At 43.7% G+C, this 13,865-nt stretch overlaps 1 protein-coding gene across 1 annotated transcript in view; it reads right to left on the reverse strand.

The window, feature by feature from the left end:
• Positions 1-13,865, reverse strand: part of LOC128636274 (cytoskeleton-associated protein 5-A) — an 825,907-nt gene that overhangs the window by 118,889 nt on the left and 693,153 nt on the right. Inside the window, exon 26 of the mRNA XM_053689308.1 lies at positions 10,020-10,199. Coding sequence (XP_053545283.1) covers positions 10,020-10,199 — 180 coding nt within the window. The remainder of the gene's footprint in view (positions 1-10,019; positions 10,200-13,865) is intronic.

The following is a 13,865-nucleotide window of genomic DNA, read 5'->3' on the forward strand; positions in this document are numbered from 1 at the left end:
AGGGTACAATGGGAGGGTACAATAGGCAGCCCACACTGAGGGCACCAGGCCTGAACCTCTACCCAATAAAAAAAAAAAACACGCTTTGTCCGTAGCTGAGAAAATTAAGAGGAAAATCCCCAGAGACACTGACTCGCAGTTAGTCCAGAAGCCAAACTAGAGACCGCAAATGGACTTGACTGAACCAACAGTCCTCCAGAAGACAGTCGCCCAAACGGTCCCCCACGGCTCATCTCCACAAATGGAGACACCAGCCGCAACCCCCAAGGGAACAAGGCAAAGGAGAACCAAGGAAACTGAAAGGTCCCCTAATACAAAAAGGAACACCTCCAGGAGTGAGCCCAGCTCACAGAGACCCAAAGGGGCCCAAACAGGAAAAGGCGGCCATGCCTATACCAAGCGAAACCCGGGATAAGACCGGGTACAGAGACAGAACAGACGTCTCCCCAATATCCTGCAAGCACGGATGCAATGGAAGAGGCAAAGTCCTCCCAGTGTCTAGCAATAGGTATTCTGCCATGAAAAAGTGTGTAATACACCCAGGTGAAAAACCCCAAGGATGACACAGAGGGTACTTGCGAAGAAGAAGAAGCAGTCAAGCAAGAAACAGACCGCAAAAGCAACCCCCATACAGAGGGCACGCTCCAAGCAACCTAAGTCGCCGGAACTACACACAGGTCCCCCGAAAAGGGGAACACAAAACCTCAATTGAGGCTCCCCGAGAAGGAGAGTATACTCTCAGAACCCGAAGGAAGAGTAAACCCTCTTCTAAGCAATGGAGCAAGTTGAAAGGAAAATCTATACCATAGCAGACTAAGCTAACAGGATAAACTCAAGAAGCTCACACACCCCGAGCTTAGACCGCTTGGCTATCCTGACTTGCAGACCCACACTCAGCTGGACCAACCCAGCCTCCGGGATCCAAGGCAGGGAAACAAAAGAATCCTGAAACAAGTACAGGAACGAGCAGAGCAGGGAATCCACAGGAACACTGGCAAGCAGACCAGGGGAATGCAACCCTAAGGAACACCAGAAATCGTACATCCTGCACCAGCAGCTGGGTATGAACCAACCACCCTTAAGGCTCAAGCCACACGACTAACCACCAGATGACATGGGCCACTCTGTGGCAAAGAGTAAAAATACTCCGAAAACCTGGCCAACCAGGTGAGGTAGATGGAGCAAGGACATAGCCCAAGTTCCCACTACCGTGGAACACCCCGACCAGCCCCGAGATCCTAAATTCCAAAACCACCCAAAACTGGGTCAGGAAAAAGGCCAAGCAGAGCATCAGCAACCGGAAGTCTCAGGGAGAAAAAAAACGGTCCGGGCACCTAATAGTTCAGGCAAACCTTACCCTAGAACTAAACACCCCAACCGGCCAAAAAGCCAGACACAAGAGTATGGATGCATATCCAGAGAATCTGGAAAGCGAGGACTCGAAAGCTCCAACAAAATGACGGAACCACCCCTAGCTAAAGTCCAACGCTCCAAGAAGCAAGGCTAGAAGTCGCATGAAGATACTTCTCAGAGCCTCAGGACAACCAAGGGATATCTCGAGGTCCCAAAAAATCCTACTAGTAGAACTAGTCTCCCTTACACCTCCGCACAAGCAGAGGACACAAGGAAGAGAAGGCACTAAGCCTACCCAGCTCTGGAAAAGCCCGAGCTAAACAAAAGTCCCCGTAGGGAACCACCATCACCCAGAAACAGAGATCCCTAAAAGGAGATCCAACTCACCCGGAGGCAATGGAAGAATACCCAAAGGCCTCTTTATAACTCAATCAAGAGTAGGAGCTGCAGCAGGTTTCAAACTGCAAACCCTCTGCATGCTAGACACTATCCTGTACAAGTTGTTGTATCAAGCCCAAAAGGACACATCCAGAGGCCTAAAAATTGAAGGCCAAACCGCTCAATAGCGGTATGGGGCATAAAGCCCTCCCACTCTCCACCACATGGGGGAGGAAGCTCTAAGCTCTGATTAAATCAGATGTCAGATAGAGTGAGGCAGCAGAAAACTCCCCTGCCCGGTCATCTATGGCTGAAGGCTATAAGGACTGAAACAATCCCTCCCACCTCACGGACCCACAGTGCCTCTCGAATGCTAAGTTGAACATGAAAAAACATAATTTATGCTTACCTGATAAATTCCTTTCTTCTGTAGTGTGATCAGTCCACGGGTCATCATTACTTCTGGGATATTAACTCCTCCCCAACAGGAAGTGCAAGAGGATTCACCCAGCAGAGCTGCATATAGCTCCTCCCCTCTACGTCACTCCCAGTCATTCGACCAAGGACCAACGAGAAAGGAAAAGCCAAGGGTGAAGTGGTGACTGGAGTATAAATTAAAAAATATTTACCTGCCTTAAAACAGGGCGGGCCGTGGACTGATCACACTACAGAAGAAAGGAATTTATCAGGTAAGCATAAATTATGTTTTCTTCTGTTAAGTGTGATCAGTCCACGGGTCATCATTACTTCTGGGATACCAATACCAAAGCAAAAGTACACGGATGACGGGAGGGATAGGCAGGCTCTTTATACAGAAGGAACCACTGCCTGAAGAACCTTTCTCCCAAAAATAGCCTCCGATGAAGCAAAAGTGTCAAATTTGTAAAATTTGGAAAAAGTATGAAGCGAAGACCAAGTTGCAGCCTTGCAAATCTGTTCAACAGAGGCCTCATTCTTAAAGGCCCAAGTAGAAGCCACAGCTCTAGTAGAATGAGCTGTAATCCTTTCGGGAGGCTGCTGTCCAGCAGTCTCATAAGCTAAACGAATTATGCTACGAAGCCAAAAAGAAAGAGAGGTAGCAGAAGCTTTTTGACCTCTCCTCTGCCCAGAGTAAACGACAAACAGAGAAGACGTTTGTCGAAATTCCTTAGTTGCCTGTAAGTAAAATTTTAGAGCACGGACTACATCCAGGTTGTGCAGTAGACGTTCCTTCTTCGAAGAAGGATTTGGGCACAAAGAAGGAACAACAATCTCTTGATTGATATTCCTGTTAGTAACTACCTTAGGTAAGAACCCAGGTTTAGTACGCAGAACTACCTTATCCGAATGAAAAATCAAATAAGGAGAATCACAATGTAAGGCTGATAACTCAGAGACTCTTCGAGCCGAGGAAATAGCCATTAAAAATAGAACTTTCCAAGATAACAACTTTATATCAATGGAATGAAGGGGTTCAAACGGAACGCCCTGTAAAACATTAAGAACAAGGTTTAAACTCCATGGTGGAGCAACAGTTTTAAACACAGGCTTAATCCTGGCCAAAGCCTGACAAAAAGCCTGGACGTCAGGAACTTCTGACAGACGTTTGTGTAACAGAATGGACAGAGCTGAGATCTGTCCCTTTAATGAACTAGCAGATAAACCCTTTTCTAAACCTTCTTGTAGAAAAGACAATATCCTAGGAATCCTAACCTTACTCCAAGAGTAACCTTTGGATTCACACCAATATAGGTATTTACGCCATATCTTATGGTAAATCTTTCTGGTAACAGGTTTCCTAGCCTGTATTAAGGTATCAATAACTGACTCAGAAAACCCACGTCTTGATAAAATCAAGCGTTCAATTTCCAAGCAGTCAGCTTCAGAGAAGTTAGACTTTGATGTTTGAAGGGACCCTGTATCAGAAGGTCCTGTTTCAGAGGTAGAGACCAAGGTGGACAGGATGACATGTGCACCAGATCTGCATACCAAGTCCTGCGTGGCCACGCAGGTGCTATTAGAATCACTGATGCTCTCTCTTGTTTGATTCTGGCAATCAATCGAGGAAGCATCGGGAAGGGTGGAAACACGTAAGCCATCCTGAAGTCCCAAGGTGCTGTCAGGGCATCTATCAGGACTGCTTCTGGATCCCTGGATCTGGACCCGTAACGAGGAAGCTTGGCGTTCTGTCGAGACGCCATGAGATCTATCTCTGGTTTGCCCCAACGTCGAAGTATTTGGGCAAAGACCTCCGGATGAAGTTCCCACTCCCCCGGATGAAAAGTCTGACGACTTAAGAAATCCGCCTCCCAGTTCTCCACTCCCGGGATGTGGATTGCTGACAGATGGCAAGAGTGAGACTCTGCCCAGCGAATTATCTTTGATACTTCCATCATAGCTAGGGAGCTTCTTGTCCCTCCCTGATGGTTGATGTAAGCTACAGTCGTGATGTTGTCCGACTGAAACCTGATGAAACCCCGCGTTGTCAACTGGGGCCAAGCCAGGAGGGCATTGAGAACTGCTCTCAATTCCAGAATGTTTATTGGCAGGAGACTCTCCTCCTGACTCCATTGTCCCTGAGCCTTCAGAGAATTCCAGACGGCCCCCCAACCTAGAAGGCTGGCGTCTGTTGTTACAATTGTCCAGTCTGGTCTGCTGAATGGCATCCCCCTGGACAGATGTGGCCGAGAAAGCCACCAAAGAAGAGAATTTCTGGTCTCTTGATCCAGATTCAGAGAAGGGGATAAGTCTGAGTAATCCCCATTCCACTGACTTAGCATGCACAGTTGCAGTGGTCTGAGGTGTAGGCGTGCAAAGGGTACTATGTCCATTGCCGCTACCATTAAGCCGATTACCTCCATGCATTGAGCCACTGACGGGTGTTGAATGGAATGAAGGGTGCGGCAAGCACATTGAAGTCTTGTTAACCTGTCCTCTGTCAGGTAAATCTTCATTTTTACAGAATCTATAAGAGTCCCCAGGAAGGGAACTCTTGTGAGTGGAACGAGTGAACTTTTCTTTTCGTTCACCTTCCATCCATGTGACCTTAGAAATGCCAGTACTAACTCTGTATGAGACTTGGCAGTTTGAAAGCTTGAAGCTTGAATCAGAATGTCGTCTAGGTATGGAGCTACCGAGATTCCCCGCGGTCTTAGTACCGCCAGAAGAGCACCTAGAACCTTTGTGAAGATTCTTGGAGCTGTAGCCAATCCGAATGGAAGAGCCACAAACTGGTAATGCCTGTCTAGGAAGGCAAACCTTAGGTACCGGTAATGATCTTTGTGAATCGGTATGTGAAGGTAAGCATCTTTTAAATCTACAGTGGTCATGTACTGACCCTCTTGGATCATAGGTAAAATTGTCCGAATAGTCTCCATCTTGAACGATGGAACTCTTAGGAATTTGTTTAGGATCTTTAAGTCCAGGATTGGTCTGAAAGTTCCCTCTTTTTTGGGAACCACAAACAGATTTGAGTAAAACCCCTGTCCCTGTTCCGATCGTGGAACTGGATGGATTACTCCCATTAACAAGAGCTCTTGTACGCAGCGTAGAAACGCTTCTTTCTTTGTCTGGATTGTTGACAACCTTGACAGATGAAATCTCTCTCCTGGAGGAGAGTATTTGAAGTCCAGAAGGTATCCCTGAGATATTATTTCTAGTGCCCAGGGATCCTGGACATCTCTTGCCCAAGCCTGGGCGAAGAGAGAAAGTCTGCCCCCCACTAGATCCGATCCCGGATCGGGGGCCCTCAATTCATGCTGTTTTAGGGGCAGCAGCAGGTTTCCTGGTCTGCTTGCCCTTGTTCCAGGACTGGTTAGGTTTCCAGCCTTGTCTGTAGCGAGCAACAGCTCCTTCCTGTTTTGGTGCAGAGGAAGTTGATGCTGCTCCTGCTTTGAAATTACGAAAGGAACGAAAATTAGACTGTCTAGTCTTAGCTTTGGCTTTGTCCTGAGGCAGGGCATGGCCTTTACCTCCTGTAATGTCAGCGATAATCTCTTTCAACCCGGGCCCGAATAAGGTCTGCCCTTTGAAAGGTATATTAAGCAATTTAGACTTAGAAGTAACATCAGCTGACCAGGATTTTAGCCACAGCGCCCTGCGTGCCTGAATGGCGAATCCTGAATTCTTCGCCGTAAGTTTAGTTAGATGTACTACGGCCTCTGAAATGAATGAATTAGCTAGTTTAAGGACTCTAAGCCTGTCCGTAATGTCGTCCAGAGTAGCTGAACTAATGTTCTCTTCCAGAGACTCAATCCAGAACGCCGCTGCAGCCGTGATCGGCGCAATGCATGCAAGGGGTTGCAATATAAAACCTTGTTGAACAAACATTTTCTTAAGGTAACCCTCTAATTTTTTATCCATTGGATCTGAAAAAGCACAGCTATCCTCCACCGGGATAGTGGTACGCTTAGCTAAAGTAGAAACTGCTCCCTCCACCTTAGGGACCGTTTGCCATAAGTCCCGTGTGGTGGCGTCTATTGGAAACATTTTTCTAAATATCGGAGGGGGTGAGAATGGCACACCTGGTCTATCCCACTCCTTAGTAACAATTTCAGTAAGTCTCTTAGGTATAGGAAAAACGTCAGTACTCGTCGGTACCGCAAAATATTTATCCAACCTACACATTTTCTCTGGTATTGCAACTGTGTTACAATCATTCAGAGCCGCTAACACCTCCCCTAGTAATACACAGAGGTTTTCCAGTTTAAATTTAAAATTTGAAATATCTGAATCCAGTCTGTTTGGATCAGAACCGTCACCCACAGAATGAAGTTCTCCGTCCTCATGTTCTGCAACCTGTGACGCAGTGTCTGACATGGCCCTAATATTATCAGCGCACTCTGTTCTCACCCCAGAGTGATCACGCTTACCTCTTAGTTCTGGTAATTTAGCCAAAACTTCAGTCATAACAGAAGCCATATCCTGTAATGTGATTTGTAATGGCCGGCCAGATGTACTCGGCGCTACAATATCACGCACCTCCCGAGCGGGAGATGCAGGTACTGGCACGTGAGGCGAGTTAGTCGGCATAACTCTCCCCTCGTTGTTTGGTGAAATTTGTTCAATTTGTACAGATTGACTTTTATTTAAAGTAGCATCAATACAGTTAGTACATAAATTTCTATTGGGCTCCACTTTGGCATTGCAACAAATGACACAGGTATCTTCCTCTGAATCAGACATGTTTAACACACTAGCAAATAAACTTGCAACTTGGAATACAATTCAATTAGAATAATATTAAAGACGTACTGTGCCTTTAAGAAGCACAGAAAATCTATGACAGTTGAAAATTAATAAATTGAAACAGTTATAGCCTCAATCCTTGTAAACAACACAACTTTAGCAAAGGTTTAATCCCAATAGCAAAGATAACAAATTCTGAAAGCAGGAAACAATTACAGAATAAACGTTTTTTATCACAGTCAACTATAATTCTCACAGCTCTGCTGAGAGAAATTACCTCCCTCAAAATAAGTTTGAAGACCCCTGAGTTCTGTAGAGATGAACCGGATCATGCAGGAAATACAATGAGCTGCTGACTGAAATAACTGATGCATAGAAAAAGCGCCAAAAAACGGCCCCTCCCCCTCACACACAGCAGTGAGAGAGAACAGAAACTGACAGAAAAAGATTAAGCAACTGCCAAGTGGAAAAATGGTGCCCAAACATTTATTCACTCAGTACCTCAGCAAATGAAAACGATTTTACATTCCAGCAAAAACGTTAAACATAATTTCTAGTTAATAAACAGTTTTATGTACTTCTTACAGTGTAATTCTAGTGAAGTACCATTCCCCAGAATACTGAAGTGTAAAGTATACATACATGACATTATATCGGTATGGCAGGATTTTCTCATCAATTCCATTGTCAGAAAATAAAAGCTGCTACATACCTCTATGCAGATTCATCTGCCCGCTGTCCCCTGATCTGAAGTTTACCTCTCCTCAGATGGCCGAGAAACAGCAATATGATCTTAACTACTCCGGCTAAAATCATAGCAAAAACTCTGGTAGATTCTTCTTCAAACTCTGCCAGAGAGGTAATAACACACTCCGGTGCTATTTTAAAATAACAAACTTTTGATTGAAGATATAAAACTAAGTATAATCACCATAGTCCTCTCACACCTCCTATCTAGTCGTTGGGTGCAAGAGAATGACTGGGAGTGACGTAGAGGGGAGGAGCTATATGCAGCTCTGCTGGGTGAATCCTCTTGCACTTCCTGTTGGGGAGGAGTTAATATCCCAGAAGTAATGATGACCCGTGGACTGATCACACTTAACAGAAGAAACAATGATAACCTGAGCACTCGGTGCTTCTACCGGACCAGCCAAGCAGAACAGCGCCACGTGTCTGAACAGCCGCAAAACCGAACGAACCAGACAGGACTTGCCTGCACCTAGAGTCCCAAACGGCAAATCCCAAATTCTCCCTCGTAGGGGAAAAAAAAGAAAACAGACCATTTTAACAGAGGACTAACATGTCCAACAACTTCTGAAGAAGTAATAGAGTATCAATCCCAGAAGGTTCCCGAAGGAAACAAAAACAAATAAGACATCACATCGGATATAAATAAAATATAAGGCAACCTGTAGGTTAACGCCAAAAAGACAAAGGCCTACCCACAGGACCAGCCAAACTGAGCCCTATCACACAAAACTGGGAAAGATCTCTAACAAATGACAATCAGGAGATTACTTCATCCCCACATGTCTAATGAGGTACACCATTCGAATTATCAGACAGAAAATCGCCGTATCTGGTAACGATAGGATCATTCAATAACTGAAAAACATGTCTGAGCAACACGCGAAGGCACGCAATCCGGTAACTGAAGGGAACTGTAGAGGCCCTCCCCAAGGCAGAAGGCCCGGGACAATAGGGCACAAGCACATTCTCAAATAAACGTCTCGACTCTGCAGACGAACAATCGCCAACATTATGTGGAAGCAAAAACGTGCTGCAACCTCCGGGGTAAACACACCACCCCGCGCATGAAGGAACCATAAACTGGGTTATCCGCATGTGCAGAAGTATGGTTTGGTAGAGAACTCTCCTCTCGGAGGACAGGACCCCCAGAGGCAGATGGCTCAGCAGTCCATGGGTTCCCCGAGCCAGAGGAACCAGGAGCTCTGAAATGGCATACGGAACAAAACTGGTTGACAGGCGTCAACGAGGCCACTCCAGAATCATCGGACACAGAATCTGAAATCAAAATAGTCTCAGCATCAGAATCCTCTGTAAATGAATCTGAAATGAACAGCCTCAGCATCAAAATCCACCATAACTGGAAAGAGGATATTTAAATATGGACTAAAGTAGTGAAAACTAAAACGGTACTTGACACCCCCAATGGCTGGGGCACTCACCACCTCCTATGACCAGACCCCTGCGGACTAGAAAATTTCCTTTGCCACACGTTCAAGAATGCGGAAATGGAACGGAACGTAGCCACGCCCGAACACAAGGTAAACCGTACAGTCCAAACAAGCGCGCCCAGCCAAAAGGCTGCGTCACTTCCAAAGGTCTCAATGTTCCAACCACAAGCCCAGTAAACATCGCACATAAGCAGGTTGAATCACATAAACATGATTATAAACCCCTCCCCCGTGTTCAATAACCCCCCTTCAGGAGATATTAACCCTCGAATTCCAAGATACTAAAAGAGACTCACTGAGACCCTTATGTTATAAGTTAGACCCACAAGGTGGTAGCCTCTCGGGAAACATTCACATTACAGTACATTGCGAATAAAGTAAAATGAAACGATCTTACCAGAATCTATGCCGTGGAACAGGAACACGGCCCTTCAAGTGCGACGGATAGTAGCATAGCCTCCGCCATGGGCTTGAGAGAAGAAAGCAGGCATCAAAGTTAGACAACGCTGATTGCTTGAGGACCTGTTAATATGAGTCAGGATGGTTTTGCAGAAAGAAACTCCCTGCATCTCTGGACTAACTTTCATCTAAGCTCTCACTGAGAGACTGACAGGACTACTTAAAACTCCTGTCCCATGCCGAAGAGTACTACCCTCCATAAGAGACAAAATGAAAATTTAAAAATTCTGACACTTCTCTGCCATCCTCCTGGGACGAAAGGCAAAGAATGACTGGGGGATGAGGGGAGTGGGAGGAGTATTAAGCCTTTGGCTGGGTTGTCTTTGCCGCCTCTTGGTGGCCAGGTTCTTAATTCCCAAAAGTAATGAAAGCAGCTGTGGACTCTTTCCAATTAAGAAGAAGAAGAGAGATATCTTGAGTATTAAAAACAAAAAAACTGATGCAAATTAACAAACACATGCTTACCGAGATCATGTTGCCAATAATGCAGCTGTACAAACGCACAATGTCATCTTTGTCCAATCTCTCATCTGCCATGTGGGTGTTGTAAATCATGCGTAGTTGCATAAATGTAGCAATAAGGAACTGATCAATGTGGCCAGACATGGCTTCTGCCTTATCCTCCTGCCTCAACACTTCATCAATCTTAAAATAAAATGATCAATAGCGTTGATAATTCTCTCTACTAATACAGGAATATAAATTAGAACTAACTTTTTTAATTTTAGTTGTATGAATATGTGAAAAGCAAAATTAAACTGCATCTAACAAATAAAAAAATTAAACAAAAAAAAAATCAAGCAATGCAACTAGAAAAATGATTTCACCAACCTGTGCAGGCACAATTTAGATTAAATCTTTTTTATTAAACATTTCAAGTTTACAATACAAATCATGTGAATCACAATTAACAGCTAATGTATTATCTGGCCTATACAAAGAATACAAAGAATAATCTGTAACAAAACGAGACCGTGTCTGAAGTTCATAGAGTCACTGTAGTACCGCTGAGAAAGCTAGTACTAATCCTAAGGCTTAAATTCTCATCTCCCACTGGTCTCTCTGATCATGGCATTTGAGGGGATGTTAACGGTTTGATGATGTTATGACACTTTTCCCTCCCCAGAGTCCATCTAGTGGGATAGCATGAGGCAGATGAATAGTTTATATAAGTTGGGAGAGGATCATAGGAAAAACCTCCCAAACTCTATATTGTTGACCATTTGTATTAGTAATAAACAAACCTGATACAACCTAAACTTATAGTTTTTACAAATGAGTTTAAGGTATTTTAAGTTTCATTAGATGTAACTATATTTGTCACTACGGCTCAGTCTTTCTACTAAGGCTAGTGGCCTCCATTGCTCCTTAAAATTTAAGAATTTAAAAAAAAAACCTATTTTCTTAGTTCTACAGCAGTATGTTGTCTATGTGAGTGTACCCCCTTCATCACCCCCCTCCCGGCTGCCCCGCGAAGTGGAATCTGTTAACAATAAGTTCCCACCTTCCAATAAAACCATATTTTCTGGAAAGACTCTGAGGTGTTTTGTAAGTGAGCGGCAGATTCATACATAGAGTATGTTTGCTTGATTTTGGACAGAATTTCCGACCATGGGGGCACTCCCACTTTCCAATATTTTGTTATACTGGTTCTTGTAATGGTGCATAATATTCTAATAAAAGCATTGATATACCTATTAAAAGCGGGTAAGTTGTCATGTAAGAGGGCTTGTGAAACATCTAGGTGTATGGATTCGTCTAATAGAGCACTTAAAAGCCTAGAAAGATTTTGCCATATATTACTAACCCTAGGGCATTCCCACCATATATGGAGGTAGGTACCCACCTCTTCACACCCCCTATAGCAAAGTCTAGACCCATTCCTAACGGATTGTGCTGTTTGGATGGGGGTCAAATACCACCTAAAAGAGGTCTTGATAATGTTTTCTCCAAGATCTGCACTTAATAGATTTTTACATGATTCAGAAAACAGTCTGTCCCAATCATCTTGGTCTTTCTCCATCCCCAGATCGGTTTCCCATCTGAGAATTAAAGGAGACTTAGATTTAAATTTAGCCGTCTGTAGGTCAATATAAATTTGAGAGATCGCGTGTTTGGCTCTATTTGGGGCACTACTCAGTTTCTCCAGATTTGTAGTAGGTTGTAAATTGCTTTTGGCAATGTAGGTGCGAATCGCAGATGATATTTGCAAGTATAGGAACCACTGCAGTGGTAATGGTTCTATTTTTTGGCTCAATTGTAAATAAATAGGTGCTCCACTGCTTACCAGATCTGCGACTCTATAAAGACCTTTGTTTTCCCATTTACTTATTATTGGTCTATAGTCAGGGATTATCAGGTATTTTAGAGGTCTTTTCAGTGAGTTTACAGGGAAGATATTGGGGGTCCCAAGTACCGAATTCCATTCCCGTATTGTCAATTTAGTAATTGGAGTGTTGTGCAGTGTCTCCTCCCCCCCTACCCCTGAACCCCATATGATATCTTCTGGGGAATTAAGCTTCCCCATTTCGGATTCCAATATTGGCCAGAGGATATTATTATCTCTCCTGCCACAAAGGGAGATCTGAGCCAGCCGGGACGCCCGATAGTAGTCCTGTAGGTTAGGCAGTCCAACCCCTTCCAACTGTCTGTGTCGAGTGAGAATCTGAGATGGGATCCTAGCCTGCTTCTTGTCTCTGAGAAAGCTATGTAATGCTGATTGAATAGAGTCAAGGTCTTGTTTGTTGACCTTTATTGGTAATACTCTAAATAAATATAATAATCTCGGTAAGATGTTCATTTTAATGGAGGTTAGTCTCCCATACCAGGAGAAGTTATATGTCGTGCAGGCACAATTTAAAGGGACACGAGTACCAATTTAAAATTGAATGCCCTATCTGAATCAAAGTTGAACAACTTTCCCAATTTACTTTTATCAAAGTTGCTTTGTTGTCTTGGTATTCATAGTTGAAAGCTAAACCTAGGTAGAATCATATGCTAATTTCTAAGCCCTTGAAGGCCACCTCTTATCTGAATGCATTTGAGTTTTTCACAGCTAGAGAGCATTCATTCATGAATGCCATTGTTGGAAATAATAAGCAATATCTGTAACTGTTTTTTTGCAGTGCTTTGTGAGGTCTGAATAAGTTAATTTTTATGCAGGCATGGTTAGTCAGGAGAGGCCAGTCTTGCTTAAGGGGGCGAAGTTTTATGGTAGCTAGTGTATGTCTGTTTATTTTTTTCTAAATCTAATCTCTTTCTATCCTTGGTATCTTGATAGGCCAAATATATGTGTGTATATGAATGTATGTATACCATAAATTAGTAAGCTTGTAGAAAAAGCTTTTTATACAACTCTTTGTTAACATAAGGAATGTCTCAGAAAAAGCAGACATTAGTTCATCCCTTAGATAAAAGATGAACCTTTAAGAATAGTGTAAGAGCAAAGAGGTAAACCAATTCTTCTCAACTTGGTATAAGGCAAACAGGAACACCCAGCTCTCCGTATCAATTATCAGCCAGATTCACTTTACTAGGGTGAGACTTATGTAGTTTTATAATTCGCCCTCTTTAGAGTAAGAAAAACTCTTAGAGAAAAGATACTGCAGCAATTACACTCTTTATTTCTACACACTGCTGCACCTTGCGCAGACCAGTGTGGATAAGATAACAGCAGCACCTTCCAAATGGCGTCTCAGAAACATCAAATTTCACTTCAAACAGTTAGTTTATGGCTTCACTCACCCCTGTAGAGAGTCCGGCTTCAGTTTCCAGCCTCTGTGGAACTAGCTGCGATATTTACTCACAACTCTTCTGTTCCTTCCCGTGTCCGGCGTCTCGAAGCAGCTCCTTGGCTGGCGCCAGATTCTCTCACACGTTGGAACACTAAGTCAGCAGACCGGAAGTGGGAGGCGGCTCCATATGTGCCTATTTGCAGCTCCGTGTTGGTATTAGTATCGAGAGTGGAAGTGTATAGACAGGACTGCCCCAAAACAAAATCCTGGAAAATGTAATCCTATAGTAGCGGACTCCTGACAATCCACAATAAATGATATATGAAAAGAGCAAGAAAGTCCATTCTCCGGATTTAATTAAAAGTTCCTTTTTATTTGGTATTAGTTAAAAAACAGGCATAGAATAACAGTGCAAAGATAGCACAAAGTCTGACCGGTTTCGGTCAAAAGACCGTAATCATAGACTAAAATTAAAACATCTGTTTCAATCCTAAATAGGATGTAAAACTGCGTGATTGGTTAAAATCATCAACTGTCTTAGCACCTTAGGTTGTGTGATTGGGGTAAGTGATTTACC

This window comes from Bombina bombina, chromosome 7 (genome assembly GCF_027579735.1).
Source record: "Bombina bombina isolate aBomBom1 chromosome 7, aBomBom1.pri, whole genome shotgun sequence".
NCBI lineage: Eukaryota > Metazoa > Chordata > Amphibia > Anura > Bombinatoridae > Bombina > Bombina bombina.